A 23,873-nucleotide genomic window follows, 5' to 3' on the forward strand; every position below is an offset into this window, starting at 1 on the left:
TCGACAGACAAGCTGTCTTCATCAGGGTGTAATCACAAACACTGCGGGATGACTCGTTTATATAGTGTCAAAAGACACACAGGTGTCTGTAATCATGGCCAAGAGTGGCCTAATATCATTGGTTAATTCTCAAATATAAAAATGGCATACAAAGAGCAGGATACAAAAAACAAATGGATAGCATACGATCATAGATTCATTTTAGACTACACAAGCTTTCAAACAATTACAATGGCAAAGTCACAATAATCACAAGAATGGCTTCAGATCAAAGTCTACGTTGAGACTGAAGGGAGCAAGGGTCTTTAAGTTAAAGATCCAGGCAGCCTCTCGTTTTAACAATAAACTATCAAGGTCACCCCCTCTCCTAGGGAGTGGAGCACGTAATAACACCTTTGATTGGAATCGATTTGTGGGTTACATGGAGAAACAGTCTATTTTCAATCCTCTCACAAATGTTTTTTTGCCTAACATTATTATTTGGAAACGGTACATTGATGATATTTTTGTTCTATGGAGGGGTGATGCAAAACATCTCCAGGTGTTCCATGCTTTTCTTAACTCCTGTCCTGAGCATCTGAGATTTACTATGCAATCTGATACACGTCAAATCAGTTTCCTTGATCTTCTGATCTTGTGTGAAGATAATGTTCTATACACTGATCTTTACATTTCAAGTGTACTGGCTTTGCTCAATGCAATGGCACTTATAAATGCAGATCCTTCAAACACCCACAAACAGGGTTGCTTCTGTGTGTCGCTCTGGATGTGAGTCTGTTAGATTACTCATGCAATGTAGTTGTTGAGCGGCTTCACTGCAGGTATATTGCATGTTTTAAATATTCAGTAAAAAAAATATATATAGATATATATAAATGCAACATGGAACAATTTCAACGATTTTACTGAATTACATAGAAGGAAATCAGCCAATTTAAATAAATGAATTAGGCCCTAATCTATAGATTTAACATTGACTGGGCAGGGGCGCAGCCATGGGTGGGCTGGGAGGGCATAGGCCTACCCACTGGGGAGCCAGGCCCAGCCAATCAGAATGAGTTTTTACCCACAAAAAGGCTCTATTACAGACAGAAATACTCTTCAGTTTCATCAGCTCTCCGGGTGGCTGGTCTCAGACCACCTCACAGAAAAAGAAGCCGGATGTTGAGGTCCTGGGCTGGCATGGTTACACGTGGTCTGCGGTTGTGAGGCTGGTTGGACGTACTGACAAATTCTCTAAAACGACATCGGAGGTGGTTTATAGTAGAGAAATTCTCTGGCAACCGCTCTGGTGGACTTTCCTGCAGTCAGCATGCCAATTGCGTGCTACGTTAAAACTTGAGACATCTGTGACGTTGTGTTGTGTGACAGAACTGCACATTTTAGAGTGGCTTTTTATTGTCCTCAGCACAAGGTGCACCTGTGTAATGATCGTGCTGTTTAATCAGCTTCTTGATATGCCACACCTGCCAGGTGGATGGATTATCTTGGCAAATGAGTAACGCTCTCTAAAAGGAATGTAAAGAAGTTTGTGCACAAAATCTGAGAGAAATAAGCTGTTTGTGCGTATGGAACATTTCTGGGATCTTTTATATCATCTTATGAAACATGGGACCAGCACTACATGTTGAGTTTATATCTTTGTTCAGTAAATAGTTGACATGTGATAAAGCCATACTGAGGGCCATAGATAATTCCAGACACCTGTGATCATCTGAAGTAGCCAAAAAGATCACTAGATGTCATGTGATAAAAAAAAAATTTAACTAGAAAGTTACAAAAATGTTGGTAGTTTACTGGTAAACTTTAAACGTGACCAGTAATATCCCCTCCCTTTGCAACCCTATGCAAGATTAACATCACATTAGGCACAAGTAAAGTGATACTAATCCTACAAACCTAATTATTGGCCAGTTTTCTGGACACAGCTCAATGGAAAATCAAGTTGACCAGCCCTATGTAACCTAATAATGTCTCTGATTGTTTTGGGGGCAGATGCGTGTTTTCAAGCTGGCCAAATCCTGGCCCACACTCAACATGCTAATCAAGATCATCGGTAATTCAGTGGGCGCGCTGGGTAACCTCACCCTGGTCCTGGCCATCATCGTCTTCATCTTCGCCGTGGTGGGCATGCAGCTCTTCGGCAAGAGCTACAAAGAGTGTGTCTGCAAGATCTCCTTGGACTGCGAGCTACCCCGCTGGCACATGCATGACTTCTTCCACGCTTTTCTCATCATCTTCCGGGTGCTGTGCGGAGAGTGGATCGAGACCATGTGGGAGTGCATGGAGGTAGCCGGACAGGGCATGTGTCTCGTCGTCTTCATGATGGTAATGGTCATCGGTAACCTAGTGGTGAGTGATGCATTGAACCATGGGGATGTGGGCACTGGAGGGTGGCCATTGAACTATTTTGGTGTTTAGTTAATTCATGGATTTCTCAAAAGGTGTAATATACATACAGCGAGAGATCAGGGAGAGTGTTCGGGTGGAGTGCTCCATGCATACAGTGCACATACCCACAGATGCAGCTCTTACGTTGCTGTTAGATAATGAGTAGATTACGTCGGCGCCATTCTTTTGATGGATACCAGGCGGTGCTTCACTGTAAACGAAACTGGTTGTGTTTCCTCCTTTGTTTATTCATAGGACGAAGAGAGGAAATAGCTATGTCAGTTGAGGTAGCGAAAGCCTGACAACAAACGATGTGCCAAAGACAAACAGGGCTTTCTGTCTAAACTCCCAGGAGAATACCATAGACTAACAGGGGCATCGGATAGGATACACACCATTCACTCAATGGATAGGCTATTATTAGCTCCATGATATTCGCCAGCAGTTCTGACCTTGGGGTGTTTGGGGATCCACTGGGGCAGGTGGCATAGAGAAAATAGCAGAGGGCTTACAGGAATCATGGAGGGGGCAGCCTTAAGTCTACTGATGATGTAACAGGCGTTTGAGGTCAGTCCAATACCACTGTTAGATACTATTGAGAGGTAAAGTTACACGGTTACTGTCGAACTGACCTCTGGAAAACGTTTTCGAAAACTTCTGACAATATTAACCAGAAAAGAATTTGGTCAATAATAATTTCACTAGCCTGGTTCAAGAGCATAAGGGGACAACAATAACAAATACTATGTGCTAAAATCCAGTTGTTCTAACTCTCCATCCAGGTGTTGAACCTCTTCTTGGCCTTGCTGCTGAGCTCGTTCAGCGGTGACAACCTGGCGGCTCCAGAGGAGGACGGGGAGATGAACAACCTGCAGATCGCCACCAGCAGGATCACCAGGGGCATCGACTGGGCCAAGGCCTACGTCATCGAGCAGGTCTGGATCATCATCGGGAAGCAGCCTAAGGAGGATGGAGACGGGGCTGACGGTAATGGGGGTAGTAACGGGGATGTGGACGGCCTCCCAAAGGACAGCTTGGCTTTGAAAAATGTCAACTCCAGTGACAACCCAAAGGCTGATTTAGAGCTTAAAATGCTGGACGTTTGGATAGATGACGTTAACCCAAGTGGATTTCTTACAAATGACAATTTGACCCTGGATGTGCCTATTGCCAAAATGGAGTCGGATGATGATGAGGATGACTGCTCTGAAGAGGAAGAAGGAGAAGGTGCAAATGGAAATGCTAAAGAAGATACTGAGGTAAGACCTTTGCATTACGGATTAGTTAAACATGACACAGGCATCTGTTCCCACTGGGCACACACTGGTTGAGTCGACATTGTTTCAGTTCAATGAAATGACGTTGATCCAACGTGGAATAGATGTTGAATTGATGTCTGTGCCCAGTGGGTTATATTTTGAGCGTTCATTACAAGCAATATAGAGAGTTATCAAGACTAAGGCTTCATACTGACAAGAGAAATAACCAATGTACAAGCACATGCACATCATATATTGTTATCTATTGCCAATTGTATTAGTACTAGTATTAGTCTATTCAGTATCAGTATTGTTGTAATACTGATAAGATAAAGAGCATTTTCCTTTTGGTACATTTGATGAGGTCTTTGGTTTCTTATAGTCATGGCCAAATCACTTAAGCAAACTACAGTATTTTTGTTCTGCGGTGACAATCAAAAGAATTCTGTCTGCTGCTGACATGCAGGGTAGACTACCCACATAAAAAATCCTACAGTTTACTATATAACACTACAGTACTTACTATAGAAGTATGTAGTAATATGTATTATACTGTTGAATACTGTACTACACACTGTAGTATCCCTCAATCATGTGTAGTACTTACTATAGAATGTTGTAGCACTGTATACTGTAGAATACTATAATAAATACTACAATATTATCCACCAAAAAATACTATAGTAAATAGTGATGCACCGATATGACATTTTGGCCGATACCGAAATCCAATATTTTCCTTGCCAAAAAAAAAACGATTACCGATATTTAAAAAATGTGCGGCCTTTTAAGCATTCTAGTACAGTGAAATAGTTAACACACACACATGGACTCAGCGGCATAAGGCTCTGCATCTCAGTGCAAGAGGCGTCACTACAGTCCCTGGTTCGAATCCAGGCTATTTCACATTCGGCTGTGATTGGGAGTCCTATAGTGCGGCGCACAACTGGCCCAGTGTCGTCCGGCTGTCATTGTAAATAAGAATTTGTTCTTAACTGACTTGCCTAGTTAAATAAAGGTCACACACACACACACACACACACACACACACACACACCACATGACCAAAAAGTTATTTTTGGGGCATTTACGTATGTCCCTATTACCAGTAAAACATAATCAAAAACAATTTCTTTCACTTACTTGCTGTGCTGTTTCGTTGTTCCTTTGTTCAGTCGTTTCATTCTCAACCAGGATTTCTATAGAACGCCGTTTGGGTCTTTGCGTGTCAAAAAAGATACACGTCAAATAACAGTATTTCACTTGTCAAATAACACGGCATCTGTTTCAGTAGCTATAGTTAGCTAGCTAACTATATAGCTAGATGTCATCTAAAATAACCCTAATTTATAAGACAGTTCTTATTTGATTAATGGTGGTCGGACCCATCTATATAAAGCTAGCCATAATAAGGATTAGCCACAATAGTGGACTTTGCGTTTAGCCTTCAAAATAAAGGTATGACATAATTCTACTATTTGTATTCATTTGCATCACTGTCAATGACATTTTATTTTGAAAGCAATCCGCAAATTCCACTACTGTGCCTAATCATTATTGCAGCTAGCTTCACAACACAACCCAGTCTGGTCGAGCCTCACTAACCAGATGAAGCTAGCTGGCTGCTTATAACGTTAGCTTCGGGCAACAGGGTTAAGTAGCTGGCTAGCGATTTATTTTCATGAACTGAAGTTCAATTTCAATAGGCGAACAACAAGTGGCAACCTATCTAATACTTATTCACAAAGATTCCGAAATCATTGCTAAGAATAATCAAAATGACTGCAGTTTCTACTGGTCACTGTTTTCAGGCTGGTTGTATTGGTGCTAGCTAGGTACCAAGCTAAAGCTAGCTACCCCAGAAGTTGCGGTCAAACAAATTATGCTTTATTACCAACGCTGTATTGTAAACGCATCGTTTGTGGCCGGCGTTTGCTTGTTTGCAGACCTTTGCAGACCCAAACGTCATTCCATAGTATGTATGTCGTGAAGCTAATAGCAGTGACTCTATTATTGTGAAACGGTAGGGTAAGGGTAGGTAGGGTAACATTTGAAAAATAGCGCACTTGATACTGTGTATCACTGCTCGACCAGTCGGCGAAAGCCAACATCACCCACGACAGAGAACGGTTGACTCTCAAGGGCAATGAATTCCATTATCTTAGCTTTAATGGATTTCGCCTTTGAGTTGCCTCGCTGAATTGTACTTTGTCCGCAAAAACAGTACAGTCCGCAAAAACATGACTATTGTAAATACTACAGTATTTAATTTGCAATTACCCTGCCCATTCCCCTCCCCCATATCCCAATTTGTGACAAGTGAGAAACCTACATGCCAAGTATAGATCATATAAGTTATAGAAAAGAGCAGAAGCTCTGAACTATCCGTTCAGACCCCAGTCCTACCGACCTACCAGCAGGTTATGGAACATTTGCTCTTTTAGTATTTCTCCAGTAGGTTTGCTCAAGGAGAAAGCCTTCACTTCTATGTTAAAGATAAAAGTAAAACACTACAGTAAATACTACAGTATACTACAGTCACCAAAACACTACGGTAAATACTACAGTATACTACAACCCGCAAAAACACTACATTAATTACTATACTATATACTACAGTTTTCTTTAACTACATTAATTATACTATAGTTAACCGTATACACCACAGTATTCACTGTATTGTTTCAGCAGACTTTGATCCACAAAAACACTACAGTGAATACTGCTGTAAAGACTGCAAAACAATTTACTGGGATCAGCACCATCAGACCCAGATAGAAGCTCATAAAGATCACTGCCACAGAGAGAACATCTATCTATCTCTGATCGTCTGGTTGCAAAGTGAGGAGAGACCATGTGACTGTAAGACGGAGCGTGGGAAAGAAGACCAGCGCAGCATGTTAAGCAAACCTGACACACACAGCTACCTGCATACTCACACACACTCCTAAAGGAAACACTTCACACCACTCATACTCTTACTGTGTCGGGGTACAAAATCAAAATCTATGAAAGCTAAATGTATTTATGCTCTATATACAGTACCAGTCAAAAGTTTGGACACAGCTACTCATTCCAGGGTTTTTCTTTATTTTTACTTTTTTTCTACATTGTAGAATAGCAGAATAACACATATGGTAGTAACCAAAAAAGTGTTGAACAAATCAAAATATATTTGAGATTTGAGATTCTTCATAGTAGCTTTGATGACAGCTTTGCACACTTTTGGCATTCTCTCAACCAGGCATTCTCTCAATTAACAGGTGTGCCTTGTTAAAAGTTAATTTGTAGAATTTCTTTCCTTCTTAATGCGTTTAAACCAATCAGTTGTGTTGTGACAAGATAGCAGTGGTATACAGAAGTTAGCCCTATTTGGTAAAATACCAAGTCCATATTATGGCAAGAACAAATCAAATCAAATCAAATCAAATGTTATTGGTCACATACACATTGTTAGCAAATGTTAATGTGAGTGAAGCTTAATGCTTGTCATTCTGGTTCCGACAGTGTAGTTCTATCTAACAAGTATTCTAACAATTCCCCAAGAACTACCTAATACACACACATCTAAAAATGGTGAATGAGAATATGTACATATAAATATATGGATGAGCGATAGCCGAGCGGCAAAGGCAATGTGCAATAGATGGTATAAAATATGGTATATACATATGATATGAGTAATATAAGATATGTAAACATTATTAAAGTGGCATTATTTAAAGTGGTGTTGTTTAAAGTGACTAGTGATCCATTCGTTAACGTGGCCAGTGATTGGTTCTCCATGTAGGCAGCAGCCGCTCTGAGTTAGTGATTGCTGTTTAGCAGTCTGATGGCCTTGAGATAGAAGCTGTTCTTCAGTTTCTTGGTCCCAGCTTTGATGCACCTGTACTGACCTCCCCTTCTGGATGGAAGCGGTGTGAACAGGCAGGGGCTCAGGTGGTTGTTGTCTTTGATGATCTTTTTTTGCCTTCCTCTGACATTGGGTGCTGTAGGTGTCGTTTGCCCCGGTGATGCGTTGTGCAGACCGCACCACCCTCTGGAGAGCCTTGTGGTTGAGGGCGGAGCAGTTGCCGTACCAGGCTGTGATACAGCCCGACAGGATGCTCTCGATTGTGGATCTGTAAAAGTTAGTCAGGGTTTTAGGTGACAAGCCAAATTTCTTCAGCCTCCTGAAATTGAAGAAGCGCTGTTGCGCCTTCTTCACCACACTGTCTGTGTGGGTGGACCATTTCAGTTTGTCGTTGATGTTAACGCCGAGGAACTTAGAACTTTCCACTATCTCCACTGCTGTCCCTTCAATGTAGATAGGGGTGTGCTCTCTCTGCTATTTCCTGAAGTCCACGATCATTCTCCTTTGTTTTGTTGACGTTGAGTGAGAGGTTGTTTTGAGGACACAACACTCCGAGTGCCCTCACCTCCTCCCTGTAGGCTGTCTTGTTATTGGTAAAAGCCCACTACTGTTGTGTCGTCTGCAAACTTGATGATTGAGTTGGAGGCGTGCATGGCCACGCAGTCGTGGGTGAACAGGGAGTACAGGAGGGGGCTGAGCACGCACCCTTGTGGGGCCCCAGTGTTGAGGGTCAACGAGGTGGAGATGTTGTTTCCTACCTGGGGGCGGCCCATCAGGAAGTCCAGGAACCAATTGCACAGGGTGGGGTTGAGACCCAGGGCCTCTAGCTTGATAATGAGCTTGGAGGGTATTATGGTGTTGAATGCTGAGCTATAGTCAATGAACAGCATTCTTACATAGGTATTCCTCTTGTCCAGATAGGATAGGGCAGTGTGCAGTGTGATGGCGATTACATAGTCTGTGGACCTGTTTGGGCTGTATGCAAACTGAAGTGGGTCGGGGGTGGCCAGGAGGGTGGAGGTGATATGATTTAAGCAAAGAGAAATGACAGTCCATCATTACTTTAAGACATGAGGGTCAGCCACTAAGGAACATTTCAAGAACTTTGAAAGTTTCTTCAAGTGCTGTCGCAAAAACCATCAAGCGCTATGATGAAACTGGCTCTCATGAGGACCGCCATAGGAAAGGAAGACCCATAGTTCCCTCTGCTGCAGAGGATAAGTTCATTAGAGTTTACTGTACCTAAGATTGCAGCCCAAATAAATGCTTCACAGAGGTCAAGTAACAGTCACATCTCAACATCAACTGTTTAGAGGTGACTGCATGAATCAGGCCTTCATGGTCGAATTGCTGCAAAGAAACCAAAAGGACACCAATAAGAAGAAGAGACTTCCTGGGGTCAAGAAACACGAGCAGTGCACAGTAGCCTGGTGAAAATCTGTCCTTTGGTCTGATGAGTCCAAATCTGAGATTTTTGGTTCTAACCGCTGTGTCTTTGTGAGACGCAGAGTAGGTGAACGGATGATCTCCGCATGTGTGGTTCCCACCGTAAAGCATGGAGGAGGAGGTGTGATGGTGTGGGGGTGCTTTGCTGGCGACACTGTCTGTGATTTATTTAGAATTCAAGGCACACTTAACCAGCATGGCTACCACAGCATTGTGCAGTGATATGCCATCCCATCTGGTTTACGCTTAGTGGGACTACCATTTGTTTTTCAACAGGACAATGACCCAAATCACACCTCCAGGCTGTGTAAGGGCTATTTGACCAAGGAGAGTGATGGAGTGCTGCATCAGATGACCTGGCCTCCTCAATCACCCGACCGCAATCCAATTGAGATGGTTTTGGATGAGTTGGACCGCGGAGTGAAGGAAAAGCAGCCAACAAGTGCTCAGGAGTGAAGGAAAAGCAGCCAACAAGTGCTCAGAATATGTGGGAACTCCTTCAAGACTGTTGGAAAAGCATTCCTCATGAAGTTGGTTGAGAGAATGCCAAGAGTGTTCAAAGCTGTCATCAAGGCAAAGGGTGGCTAATTTAAAAAATCTCAAATGTAAAATGTATTTGATTCAATATGTGTTATTTCATAGTTTTGATTTCTTCACTATACAATGTAGAAAATAGTAAAAATAAAGAAAAACCCTTGAATGAGTAGGTGTGTCCAAACTTTTGACTGGTACTGTATATAATTATACGAGGTATATATATATATATATATATATATATATATATATATATACGTATGAGTTATATATATATATATATATATATATATATATATATACCTCGTATATTTGTTTTAGTGTCTTGTAAATACAGGGCATGCCTTTGTCAGTTCCTCAGCAGGCCAAGTCATATAACATTTGTTTCATTCAGGAGCTGAAGCCTGAACGATTGAGTAATGCATACCTTTGGCGTGCCTCTAAAATGGATCAAATGACATGTTTCACATGACAGCTCCGCTTACGGCTAAACCCATGGCATTTCAACTCTGACCTCTGCTTTAGCTACCCCAGCTGAGACCCATTTCTCGGAATATGGTGTAAATGAGTTTTAAAAGGGTAAACAATTAGTTTGATCACATAAACAAAACGTGCAATAAGACAGACACTACATCTTGTCAAATTATCAGACAGTGCATATTGACGCACGGTATAAATAAACAAAGCCAGTCTTTTTTTTCATATTAACTCGCAGTTAACATATAACATTATTGAATTACAGTTTATGTCCTTCAGTGCAGGGGTTGTATAACTCTTTGGAGCTGACATGTTTACAAACTTTGAGGAGACTGTAGGGCGACAGTTGCTATGTCCTACTTCTTTCCCACAGTGTGTTTACTCATTAGTCTAACGTGACAAGCGGCACTGTATGTGAAAGAGAGATACCATATGAATCTGTGACTGGGCAAAGAGTTATAGACACATAGGTAACTTAAATCAGTACTCGTCTTACTAAACCAAATCATTTTGTGCTGTGTCCCAGCAGACGCATCTAGATCTTTATACAATCTGCTCGAAACAGTGAGTAAATAAAGGTCATAGTAAGTTGATGATATAGAATTACATGTGTCTCAATCCAACCCAGTGGGCATGATTAACCTCTGATTTCAAGATACGATAGTATCTTAGTTCACATTTGCGATAGTTCACAAATGCGATAGTTCACATTTGATGTTTTTAATGTATTTTTTTTGCTGTAAGATTAGCTACAAATGGGATATCCCGTATTATCTCATACAGATGTCTCTCCCACTACAGTTAAAGAAACCTATTGCACCGGACAATGCCTCTTCAATATGCAGCACAGTGGACAATCCCCCTGAAGTGGAGGAAGAGGAGGAAGAAGAGGCAGACCCCACCAGCCCTGAGAACTGCTGGACCGAGAGTAAGAGGATCTCCCACTTACAGGCTTGATGCTACCATGGGAGTCAATATACACTGAACTAAAATATAAATGCAGCATGTACAGTGTTGTTCCCATGTTTCATGAGCTGAAATGAAAGATCCCAGAAATGTTCCATATGCACAAAAAGCTTATTTCTCTAAAATGTTGTGCACAAATTTTGATAATCCATCCACCTGACAGGTGTGGCATATAAAGAAGCTGATTAAACAGCAGGATCATTACACAGGTGCACCTTGTGCTGGGGACAATACAAGGACACTCTAAAGTGTGCCGTTTTGCCACAGATGTCTCAAGGGAGCGTGCAATTGGCATATTGGCTGCAGGACTGTCCACCAGAGCAGTAACCAGAGAATTGAATGTTCGTTTCTCTACCATAAACTGCCTCCAATGTCGTTTTAGAGAAATTGTCCAACAGGCTTCACAACCGCAGATCACATGTATGGCATCGTGTGGGCGAGCGGTTTTCTGATGTCAACGTTGTGACAGAGTGCCCAATGGTGGTGGTGGGGTTATGGTATGGGCAGGCATAAACTATGGACAACGAGCACAGTTGCATATTATCGATGGCAATTTAATGCACAGAGATACCCGGGATGAGATCCTGAGGCCCATTGCCGTGCTGTTAATCTTTTATGAACTGTAACTCAGTAAAATCGTAGAAATTGTTGCATGTTGTGTTTCTATTTTTGTTCAGTAATACTGTAGTTAACCTACATCAGCCTCCAATGATTCACTTAGTTGTTCAGGAGGAGAGAGGGAGAGAGAGCAGGGCTCGCTTACTTAGTGTAGATTTGTTTGAGTCATGTTGCATTTCCCTGGTTGATATGACAATGGCTATACTGCCTATTTAAGTGGTTCCTTGTATGGTTCAAATGGTAGAATACACTTTAAGTGAATATGAATTAATTAGCACTCATCTCCATTCATTCATTCTTTTTTCTTCCCCTGCATTGATTGTAACTCTGAAATCCCCGACTTGACAAATGTGGATAGTACTGGTAGATGGGGTGCGAGGTTTGTTTTGCCTAATCTTACTAATATGTTCTCCTTCCTCAAATCTCTGCTAGAATGCATAGGGCGATGCCCTTGCCTTGATTTTGACATCACCACGGGCAAAGGGAAGACTTGGTGGAACTTCAGGAAGACATGCTTCCTCATTGTGGAGCACAACTACTTCGAGACCTTCATCATCTTCATGATCCTGATGAGTAGTGGAGCTTTGGTGAGATAGAGCGATGCCTTCTTCCAGTGCAACGCGAATAACCAACATACGGTGTTTTGAAACCGCTGTCCATAATCTTTTGCTCGATTCGTCACAGGCTTTTGAAGACATATACATTGAACAGCGCAGGACCATAAAAATCATCCTGGAATATGCCGATCAAGTCTTCACCTACGTGTTCATTATTGAGATGCTCCTGAAGTGGGTGGCTTACGGATTCCAGGCCTACTTCACAAACGCATGGTGCTGGCTGGACTTCCTCATTGTGGATGTAAGTCAAAGTAGTAACCCCAGGCCATCTGTGTGGTGCATCCTCGTCATAATAAGCTATATTTTATTTGATCAACATGTATAAGTCATATTTAATCAATATAAATGAGCAATATTTCAGTTCATTTGAGAAAGCTAATCTTCACGTTATTGTCACATCCCAAATCTCCAAGGTGTCTTTGATTAGCTTAACGGCTAACATCCTGGGCTATGCTGAACTTGGACCAATCAAATCTCTTCGAACTTTAAGGGCTTTGCGGCCCCTCCGCGCCCTGTCCAGATTTGAGGGAATGAGGGTGAGTGAGTAGTCTTTCATAAGTCGAGAAAACCGAAACAAGAGAGCTGGTGTATTTGATGAGTCCCAAACATGTAAATCTGTGGCCCTAGAAATGAAATGCATTTGCTGATACATTTTCAGGAATTGATCAACAATCCAAAGAGTATTTCACTCCAATGAGTCTCAGCAGTTCAACCTGAATCCCTTTTTACATACTGTACAAGCTCTTCTTTTACGAGGGATTTGATTTGTAGGTTTTCTCAAATTGGTAGGTTTTCTAAAAATGAACCCTAACGCTTTCCACAGGTGGTGGTGAACGCTCTGGTGGGGGCCATTCCTTCCATCTTCAACGTGCTTCTAGTGTGCCTCATCTTCTGGCTCATCTTCAGCATCATGGGAGTCAACCTGTTTGCTGGGAAGTACTACTACTGCTTCAACACCACGTCTGAGGAGAGGTTCTCTGCTGACGTTGTGAACAACAAGACCGAATGCTTCCAACTAATGGAGGGTAATGACGATGTGCGCTGGATGAACGCAAAGGTCAACTACGACAACGTGGCCATGGGCTACCTCTCCCTCCTGCAAATAGTGAGTTTCAAAACAGGTTGCTTACTAATCATATAGCCTACTACCGTTCTATAGTTGAAGTTGTTTAAAGTGGTAATACGGGTGTTGGCGTACATAGCTTACTGTTTCTCAGTGGTGGAAAAAGTACCCAATTGTCATACTTGAGTAAAAGTATAGATGCCTTAGTAGAAATTTACTCAAGTAAAAGCTGATGTCACCCAGTAAAAGACTACTTGAGTAAAAGTCTAAAAGTATTTGGTTCTAAATATACTTAAGTATCAAAGGTAAAAGTATAAATAATTTCACATTCCTAATATTAAGCAAAGCAGACGGCACCATTTTCTTGTTTTTTAAAATGTACGGATAGCCAGGGGCACACTCTAACACTCAGACATCATTTACAAAAGATGCATTTGTGTTTAGTGAGTCCGCCTGATCAGAGGCGGTAGGGATGACCAGGGATGTTCTCTTGATAAGTGCGCGAATCGAACCTTTGTCCAGGCCCACTATTCAAAATGTATCGAGTACTTTTGGGTGTCATGGAAAATGTAAAAAGTACATACTTTTCTTTAGGAATGTAGTGAAGTAAAAGTAAAAGTTGCCGAAAATATAAAATTAAAGTAAAGTACAGATACCCCCCAAAAATTACTTAAGTAGTACTTTCAAGTATTTTTACTAAAGTACTTTACATCACTGCTGTTTCTTACTTCAAACATTTTTCTTCTCATGTCCAGGCAACGTTTAAAGGATGGATGGATATAATGTATGGCGCTGTGGATTCACGTTTTGTAAGACACTTCCTTCTTAATACTGTAGTAATAATAATTATACACTTTGAAATGAGTATGACCACCAACTGATTTCTTATGATTTTATCCTCTCTGTTCCAACAAGGTGGAAGACCAGCCCATATATGAGGATAATGTTTACATGTACATCTACTTTGTCATATTCATCATCTTTGGGTCCTTCTTCACCCTGAATCTCTTCATCGGTGTCATTATCGACAACTTCAACCAACAGAAAAAGAAGATAAGTAGCCGTCCTACAGCCTAATATTACTAAATACCAAACACAGCATCAAATACATTTCTAAAACACATTATCACAACAATACGATACACATATAAACTACTAATATTTTAGGTCAATGACATGCACGTGAAAGTAACTGTATGTCTCTATACTTTGGAGGGAAAGACATTTTCATGACAGAGGAACAGAAGAAATACTACAATGCCATGAAAAAGCTTGGTTCCAAGAAGCCACAGAAACCCATTCCCAGACCCCAGGTAAGCACGTGCTAGGGTTACTGGCTAATTGCCTTAAGAAGAAAATAATGTATATTCCATAGCATCTACTGTACTACCTTACGTGACCCGCCCCTTACACATCATTTCATTGACAGTATTCTTAGTTCAAATACAAGTGTATCATCACCAATGTTTAAGAGGAAAACATTCAGCTATATACAGTACCACTCAATGAGAAGGTATTGCCCAGACTTTATCACTATCTGCTCTTGTCCGTTTCTGTTCCTCCCCCATGGCAATATCTTTCCTTCCAAAGTATAGAGACGTACTGTTATTTTCATGTGCATGTCATTGACCTAACATACCTCTAATTCAGTCGGTTTTATCCTCTCCTTCTCTTGGTCTCTGTTGATTGGCTGGTTGAAGAACAAATTCGCAGGCCTTATTTTCGACCTGATCACCCAACAATTCTTCGACATCTTCATCATGGTGCTGATCTGCCTCAACATGGTAACGATGATGGTGGAGACGGACGGCCAGAGCAAGGAGAAGGAGGATATACTCTTCCTCATCAACCTGGTGTTTATCATCGTCTTCACCACAGAGTGTATCCTCAAGTTGATCGGACTGCGGCAATATTTTTTTTCCGTCGGATGGAATATTTTTGATTTTGTCGTAGTCATTCTCTCCATCGTTGGTAAATATGAAGAAATGATTGTATTCATTAGTCATGTAGCTACAGAATTCTTAATTTTTTTCTGAAATTAAACATGATTGAAGAACATAGTAATTACAATGAAAACTAAAATGTTGTTATTTTCTTTCCATTCCAGGTTTACTGCTGGCGGACCTCATAGAGAAGTATTTTGTCTCACCTACCCTTTTCCGTGTCATAAGACTGGCCAGGATTGGTCGAGTTCTGAGACTCATCCGAGGAGCTAAAGGCATCCGGACACTGTTGTTTGCCCTGATGATGTCACTTCCTGCTCTCTTCAACATTGGCCTCCTGCTCTTCCTCATCATGTTTATCTTCTCCATTTTCGGAATGTCCAACTTTGCGTATGTCAAGAAGGAGGCCGGAATAGACGATATGTTCAATTTTGAAACTTTTGGCAACAGTATAATTTGTCTGTTCATGATCACAACCTCAGCCGGTTGGGATGGTCTCCTCTCACCCATTCTGAATAGTAGACCTCCGGACTGTGACCCGGACGTGGAAAATCCCGGCACAGATGTAAGAGGCAACTGCGGCAGCCCTGGTTTGGGAATTTGTTTTTTCTGCAGCTACATCATCATGTGTTTCCTTGTTGTGGTCAACATGTACATTGCCATTATTCTCGAGAACTTCAATGTGGCCACAGAGGAGAGTGGCGACCCGCTGTGTGAGGAAGACTTCGAGATGTTCTACGAGACCTGGGAGAAGTTCGACCCTGACGCGTCACAATTCATCGCCTATGACATTTTGTCCGAGTTCTGTGACACGCTTAAAGACCCGCTCAGGATCCCCAAACCCAACGCAATCAAGCTGATCACCATGGACCTTCCCATTGTCCCTGGGGATAAGATCCACTGTCTGGACATCCTGCTGGCGCTGACCACAGAGGTGCTGGGAGAGTCGGCGGAGATGGATGCCATGAAAGAAAGCATGGAGGAGAAGTTCATGGCCAACAACCCCTCTAAAGTGTCATACGAGCCAATCACCACCACCCTGAGGCGAAAGCAGGAGGAGGTAGCAGCTGTTGTTATTCAGAGAGCCTATCGTAAGCATCTGCTGAGACGTTCGATGAAACTCGCTTCCTACAAGTACCGCGAGAAGAAAGCGTTAACCAAGGAGGACGAAGCGCCGCCAGAGACGGAGGGTATGATTGCCATCAGGATGAACAAACTGTATGGAAGCCAACAATCCCTCGGAGTGGATGACACCGTTGTAGATATGGATTCTCATGAAAAACGGGAGAGCAACGAACTGACAGAGACACAACCTCCTGTGGAGACCGCTGAAGAGCCGCCGCCTGTGGAGCTTCAGAACGAGATCCTCTTGCACTCTGCCCCCTTTGTCATCCCTGTCTCAATCCGTAACTCACAGCTGAAAGAGTCCGATGTTTGAATAACTAGTGCAGCCAATGGATAAACACCGCATCATCATGGTCTTCTGTCTTTGACGATGAGACTGCTTGTTCGTCTCCAAAGTCTAACTTTGGTACGTTTGGCTTGGGTCAGAGACAAGGTTGTCGCTAACTAAGACTGAGGGACACATTGAGCCCAGCCCACTGAATCAAAGAGATGATGATATAACGAATATAACAGTCAATTTAATTGATGTTGATGATGATAACCTGGAATGTATTGACTGAGAAATCATAGCTATTGTTGGCAAGACAATCACCAAAGCCTGAGCTGAAAGTTTTAGGCCCATTTATGGATGTAAGCCCAGTTGTGGTAACAGACCCCTTGTAATATATAGTTGAGATCAATTGGGAATTAAATAACCTAAGAGATAGGTAGCAATGTATAAGATAATAATAAGCGAATTAAACTCCATCTCACAAAAATATACCTTTCAGTCCCCTGAAAGTAATTTAATAAATATGTTCCTTTTCGTATTTTTATGCCTTTTTTTATTCAAGATGTATTCTTCAAATCAAATCTGCACTTGCAGTATTAAATTGCAACAAAAAAGGCCAACAATATTCTCAGCTGTTTCTTCAAAATTTAAATATGACTCCAAAAACAAGATTCTCAAAAAGTATTATAGTTTTTTCATTTGGAATTATGACTTTCGGTACATCTGTCATTTTAATCTAAACTTTTATTACTGCCCTAGCCTTTTCCAAATACCGGTACAAGAATGTCAAATAAAAATGTTAAATATATTTTTCAGTGAATACAATTGTATTTTGAAAAGTTATTATTTGTTTGGTTTGACGTATTTGGCCAACACTTTTGTGTGTTCATTTTAAGGTATTAAAGCAAATACTCACAATGGGATGTACAGTATATACAAAGTATTTTATAATTTTTTTTACCCAAAATATATTTAATAATAAATATGACCTGTGCCTTTAACATATGAAATGAGAAAAACTTTAATGAAGGAACAGGTTTAGAAAAAAGATGGAGAAATGATTAGCATTTGCAATAATCAACTAATTCTGCTGAATAACACTTAATTTGTCAAATTTTTATAAGGTCATTTTTCTTTTATTGTCGAATTTCTTAATTTTCTGTATATTTCCTTTGATTTTTATATTTTTAAGGAAATGGACTTTATTTTTTTCTCATTGTAGTAACACAAGTACTACTAACAGTGTTCGGTTTTTAATCTGCAATTATTTATGGTATTAAGCAGTATGATGATAGAAATTCATAATTACATATCTTCACAATAGGAGCACATGCTGAAAATCTACTGGTCCGTTTTTGGAACATGGGGCTTTTAACACCAGAGTTGTTCTTTTTGATTTTCACAAGGGGCACATACTATATGTGTTAACGTTTCAGCTCAAATTACCATACAAGTCTTAACACAGAAATGTCTTAATCATGGGAATGCAGTAGGATAGCACCTTGAAACGTTGTTTGTACTGGAGAATGAAGCCTTGTTGGGAATGCCGTTTATTCATTCAAAAGTGGAATGTTAACTACTTTTTAATGATACTTTAATATCAATCTCACCTAAATGTGTGTACAGGATCTTACACAATCTCTGTTTGGAGAGGCACATTTGACTATTGATACTAATACACTCCGATTAGCACAGTCAAGCACACTGCGATTTTTTTGGAAGCTTGTATGAGAAACGCATGGATTAGCTACACATGCATGGAACCAGCTCGAGTTACTACTACAATTCCTAACAGCACCGTCAAATGTGTGTCCGTTTGCGTTTCGAAAACAATGTGTGGAGGACAATTTAGATAACATTTTCTACTTATTTCAGTGATTCAATAATTCTAACCAATTAGTACGTCAATACAAGGGGTCTTGAGTTTGAATTAAGGACAAATACTAAGTTAGCAACTGCTTACTTTTGTACACGCTCTTCCATGTTTGTTAAGCCAAGTGTGCCTATACGTAAGTGCTACCGACAACAGCAGTTCATCCAAAGGGAGAGGGGTTTGCCTCTAAATCATGTTCTATGCACAGTGTGAACATTCAAGCGGAGGACCTTGGAATTGTGATATGTAAATGATATAGATATCATGCACCATTGTTTACAAAACTAATACTGTGTGAAAGAAGTAGAGAAGGATGGCATATTGTATTTTTTTTCTGAGGCTGAACGTGGCCTGTACATATTGTATGTTCAATGCTCAATTGTGGAGGTTTTTGTAGATTGTATTATCGATATAAAGAGCATTTCATTCATGTAATAGTGAACTATAAACGCAAATACACAGCGGTACATATTCTGTTTTAAAGCTTTACTTTCTAACAATTCTAATACATTTCAAATAAAAAAAGAAAGATGGGTCTGGGTGCTCTGCCAGTTGTAATGTACTTCAAAAATATTTCGGAGATTGATGTCTTTGTTCACACGCATACTGGATATGCCATCTGCTGGAGAGCCTTGCATGTCACAGCTTGTCTGCCAGACATGAGTAGCGTTCAGTTATCTCACGTTTACCAGTCACGACATCTCTGTTCCCAGTTATGATCAGTAGCAATTCCCAGATGTGAGGTTTTTCCTCTGGAGTACCAGAATACATGTAATCCCTTAAGCATTTGTGAATTCTGAGATGTAGATTTTGTTCATTTCTCTATTTCCTGTGGGGCGGTGCATAACCAGCAGTCTGATATCGATTTAAACCTATAGTGTTAGGACTTAGTTCGCGGTCCATAAATACTCTCTCACCTTATTATCGTGTCTCAAAGACATTGATTAGATAGCTCTCACAGCCATACCATAGCTTTATCTGTCATGTAAAAGGCTTACAGGATGCACTAAATGTTTTAAAAATACCTTATGCATATGATGAATGTATAATTCAACTCAAGAGAAACATAATTTATATTTAAACAGTGGTAGACCATTTAGTTTGTTTCCTGCCAACACTATCAATGCAGCATTACGTTTCAAAAACAAAACGCTCTGTTCCAAGTGCTGATCTTTGGTTGTGTTCACTTCAAGTGAAAAACATTAAGCCGTGCCTTCAGGACGTCTCACCCAGCAGGCATATGACTGCAGCAGCAGCAGTACTGTAATCAGAACCCGTTGGGTTTGGAGCAGTTGTCCTCCAATAACCAAGCACAACCCCTCTCCTCTTCCCCAGACACACACACGAGCACACACACACAAACACACACACACTCTCTCTTTCTCTAACCAGGCCCTTCCTTCAGGAGAGTGGCGGGGGCAATGGGGCTCCGGCTGGAAGTGTCTGCCGGACTATTCCTCTCCGAGTTCCAAGCATACAGCACAAGTCAGGGGTCATCGGTGCGTAACGACCTTAAGACAGCGAGGGTCTGTGTGTTCTACATGTCTCTCTTTAGTTTGCAAGACCAGGAGTGGGACCACGACTATAATGTTACACCCATTCACTCCTCACACTGACTGACCAGTCCCTGTTACACATGCCAAGCTTGGCCCTATGACCGACCAGTCCCTGTTACACATGCCAAGCTTGGCCCTATGACCGACCAGGAGGTCAAGGAGATTAGCTACAGATGTTATCTACATGCTTGTGATGACTGGAGGGAAGGGGCTTGGGTGTGGTGACCATAATGAGCAAAATAGAGGCTCACTCAAATTCTATCACATCCCAACTGCCAGCTAATATAACTTACTAGTCTAACAATCTGATAGTGTCATGAATGTGTTTCAAAATACAACAAATGGTGCCATTATCATGTTATCATTTCATTTAAAGATATGTCATGTGTAAGTGTGCTATAAAGGGTTAGAGAAAGACATTTCAGTGTGACTTTTGTTCGTGTAGTCTATATGTTTTAACTTCACGGTCAATGAGCGGTGAGGCTTTTCCTTAAACTCACTTAGGACAAGGTTTAGTTTCAAGTTTTATTAGTGGTTTGTGCAGAATAAACATGGTATACAATCCAACGAAATGCTTACGGTCAGGTTCCTTCTCGACAATGTAACTCGAATAAGAAATAGCAAAAGACAAGAATACGAACATAAAGTAAATGGCCCAGTAGAATACAATCAATATCTTAGCATAAGTATAATACAGGAATGCACAATTGAAAGTACAATATTTACACATGTATGAGAGAAAGAAGTGATTGAGGGGGGGGGGGCAAATGTTTAAATTGTGCAGTATTAAATCTTGAGTCTGTGCAATAGAAGAGGCTGGTAACAGCAATTGTGATGTGTGTGCGTGTGTGAGTGATTGCATGTGTGCTAAGAGTGTGGAGAGTGAGTACAAGATGGTCAGTTCGAGTGTTCAACAGTCTGATGACTTGTGGATCAAACTTTCTCTGAGCCTGTTGGTATCAGACCTCATGCTCTGATACCGTCTCCCCGAGGATAAGGGAGTGAACCGCTTGTGTTTGGGGTGTGTGGGATCCTTGATGATGCTGCGGGACTTCCTATGGCACTGTTTTAGTACTTTACGTTTTTATAGCGTTACGCTGATGTGTAAGTGTATGCGTGTATGTGTAAGTGTGCATACATGCTTGTGTGTATGTGATTGTGGGGGAATAGCATAGCCAGGGAGTGGCGTGGATTTCGCCCAATAAAGTGAGACTAGTGAAGCACTGGCAGGGCTTGTCCTGTCAATACGTGGAATCTCCTCCAAACCAGAGTCCCAGCAGCCTCCTGGGAGTCGCAACATGAGAGGAGACAGGTGTTTTGATGTAAGACTGAGGGGGGAGGGGGGGAGGAAGAGGGGCAGACCAGCGGGAGGAAGGTTAGGGTGTGGAGAGGGAAACAGAAAGGGATCAAGCGTTCTAATGTGAGTAATAGTTGGGAGGGAGAGAGGGTGGGGGGGTGTTAGTGAGGAGGGGTGAGAGGGTACAAGGGTATGCCCCCTCTGGGACCAGCTGGTGCCCAGTCCTAGATCTCCGATGGCAATTAGGGTCAGAAGTCAACCAGCTAGTGCATGGTACCCACTGTAGGTACCATTCCGCCGCTCTGATGAGACGTAAAAATGGCAGCCATAAAACATGACACCATTTATAACCCAACCACATGTCTACTACGAATTAAGGGCAAATATAAAAAAAAATATATAGAAAATATAAAATACTTACAGTACAGTAGTAATCGACTTTGTGGAGTGAAGCTATGAAACACCTTACACTCACTCTTAGAAGTAAAAGTGCCTGGAAGAAACTTTTGGGTTGCTTTCTAGTTGAAAAAGGTTCCAGGATTTTCCTAAATGACCTTAAAAGAACCCATCTCTAATGGCTCAAACTGGAACCTTTTAGTGATGGGAGGGGTAAAAAAACTAAAAAACATTTTTAATAATTTATTGTAGAAGTGGCATTGGAAGCGGGCTTTCAGATAATTATTTTTCGTCACCCGCGTAAATGTCATTCCTGTTCGTCATATTAAGTTTGTACACTGCAAATGTAAATGTCCCTTGAAAATGTATGCATATTACATATTGTAATATAATATTAATAATATTAATATTGATGATTACATACAGTAATAAAGTGGTAACTATTCCAACTTTGGGATTTGCTTAGGCTCTTGAGGAACTCAGTGAAGCTACAAAACTGTCAGTGTTCAACCTTAACATGTGATGACAATACAACAGAACAGATGAACAGGAATGACATTTACTCTAACGGGTGCCCCCCCCCCCCCCAAATAAAAGCCACACCATTACTAAGCCACTCTCCCACTCCAGGGTTCCGCAAGAAACCCATTGCTACATTGAACCGTTAAAGGTTCCTGCCAAGAACCCCTCAACTAAACAAAGGCGCAAATATGAACCATTTACTAACAATGGTTCCTTTAGGAACTCCAGGGTTTCTCGAGTTACCACTTATTCTAGTTTAGGGGACAGATGTTACAAATGTAGCAAAAATGTAAGCTACTTCAAAAGGGTCACACAAAATGTTTTAGCTTAAAAGCTCTACGGGGTCGATGTCCCTATACCGGGACGGTTGAGCTAATGTGTGCTAATGTGATTAGCATGACGTTGTAAGTATCACCAAACTTTCCAGAACATAGACATGTCTTATATTGGCAAAAAGCTCAAATTCTTGTTAATCTAACTGCACTGTCCAATTTACAGTAGCTATTACAGTGAAAAAACACCATGCTATTGTTTGAGGAGAGTGCACAACAACAACAAACTTTTAACAGTGGCAACTGGTTTGATACATTCACCTCTGAGGTAAATAATGTACTTACATTCAGTAATCTTGCTCTGATTTGTCATCCTGAGGGTCCCAGAGATAAAATGTAGCGTAGTTTTGTTTGATAAAATCCATTTTTATATTCAAATGTAGGAACTGGGATCTACAGTTTGAACCCCTGCTGTCTCTGGCTCCACACTCACCCTGCCCGGCCATCTAGATGTGTGAAAGTTAGTGTATAAGCTAATGATCCATCATGTATGACATTCCTGGGAGTGTGTAAACTTACATTTTGTATTACCATATAATTTTAGTTTGTTCTCTATATTTACTTGAAAATGTATAAATTCGGCACATTTGGGCAGACATGATACAAAATGTTGTCCAGTATTGCAACGCTTCTCTGGATCAATCTGAAACTTTGCACACACACTGCTACCATCTAGTGGCCAGAAACTAAATTGCGCCTAAACCGCAATATATTATGGCCTTTCTTTTGCATTTCAAAGATGATGATATTTTTTTTGAAAACACATGTTTTTTTGTTTGTATTATCCTTTACCAGATCTAATGTGTTGTGTTCTCCTACATTAATTTCACATTTCCACAAACTTCAAAGTGTTTCCTTTCAAATTGTATCAAGCATATGCATATCCTTGCTTCAGGTCCTGAGCTACAGGCAGTTAGATTTGGGTATGTCGTTTTAGGCGAAAATTGGAGAGAAAAAAGGTCCGATCCTTAAGAGGTTGTTTTAAGAAAACAACTTTAAGTAACAACTAACTCTTACGTTAATCGAATTCATAATCTCTGTATATCCTAGGCCTATTTGCGGCAGCTTTAGATATGTATGGTCCACCGGAACCTTTCCAGAAGTGACACTGGATGGCAAAATAAGATTTGTTTGCTGATAGACAAAACCAGACACAGTTTCCTTTTTCCAACATCAACCCCAATGTTATTTTTTTAGATGTCAGGAGCAGCAGGAACGGAATTAACAGTCTCAAATGTTAATAGGAGAGATACTTGATAGTTGTCTAAAATAGTTATTGGAGTCACTTCTAAAAGGGACACGACATGGCACTATACATTAACTTTGCACTTTCA

The 23,873-nt window shown here is 41.0% G+C and overlaps 1 protein-coding gene and 1 non-coding gene across 2 annotated transcripts in view; both read left to right on the top strand.

Moving 5' to 3' along the window:
* The window catches only part of scn4ab (sodium channel, voltage-gated, type IV, alpha, b), a 36,961-nt gene extending 17,952 nt beyond the window's left edge, over positions 1-19,009 (top strand). The window contains exons 15-26 of the mRNA XM_055896962.1: positions 1,996-2,352; positions 3,174-3,650; positions 10,762-10,888; positions 11,977-12,131; positions 12,229-12,402; positions 12,575-12,697; positions 12,985-13,266; positions 13,980-14,033; positions 14,140-14,277; positions 14,433-14,537; positions 14,925-15,195; positions 15,332-19,009. Of these exons, the coding sequence (XP_055752937.1) occupies positions 1,996-2,352; positions 3,174-3,650; positions 10,762-10,888; positions 11,977-12,131; positions 12,229-12,402; positions 12,575-12,697; positions 12,985-13,266; positions 13,980-14,033; positions 14,140-14,277; positions 14,433-14,537; positions 14,925-15,195; positions 15,332-16,605 (3,537 nt within the window). The 3' untranslated portion in view covers positions 16,606-19,009. The remainder of the gene's footprint in view (positions 1-1,995; positions 2,353-3,173; positions 3,651-10,761; positions 10,889-11,976; positions 12,132-12,228; positions 12,403-12,574; positions 12,698-12,984; positions 13,267-13,979; positions 14,034-14,139; positions 14,278-14,432; positions 14,538-14,924; positions 15,196-15,331) is intronic.
* On the top strand, positions 6,077-6,131 carry LOC129834044 (U7 small nuclear RNA). Its single transcript, XR_008756173.1, has one exon. It is a non-coding gene; the product is annotated as a U7 small nuclear RNA (small nuclear RNA).
* Positions 19,010-23,873: the final 4,864 nt, after the last annotated feature.

This window comes from Salvelinus fontinalis, chromosome 34 (assembly GCF_029448725.1).
Source record: "Salvelinus fontinalis isolate EN_2023a chromosome 34, ASM2944872v1, whole genome shotgun sequence".
Classification (NCBI taxonomy): Eukaryota; Metazoa; Chordata; class Actinopteri; order Salmoniformes; family Salmonidae; genus Salvelinus; species Salvelinus fontinalis.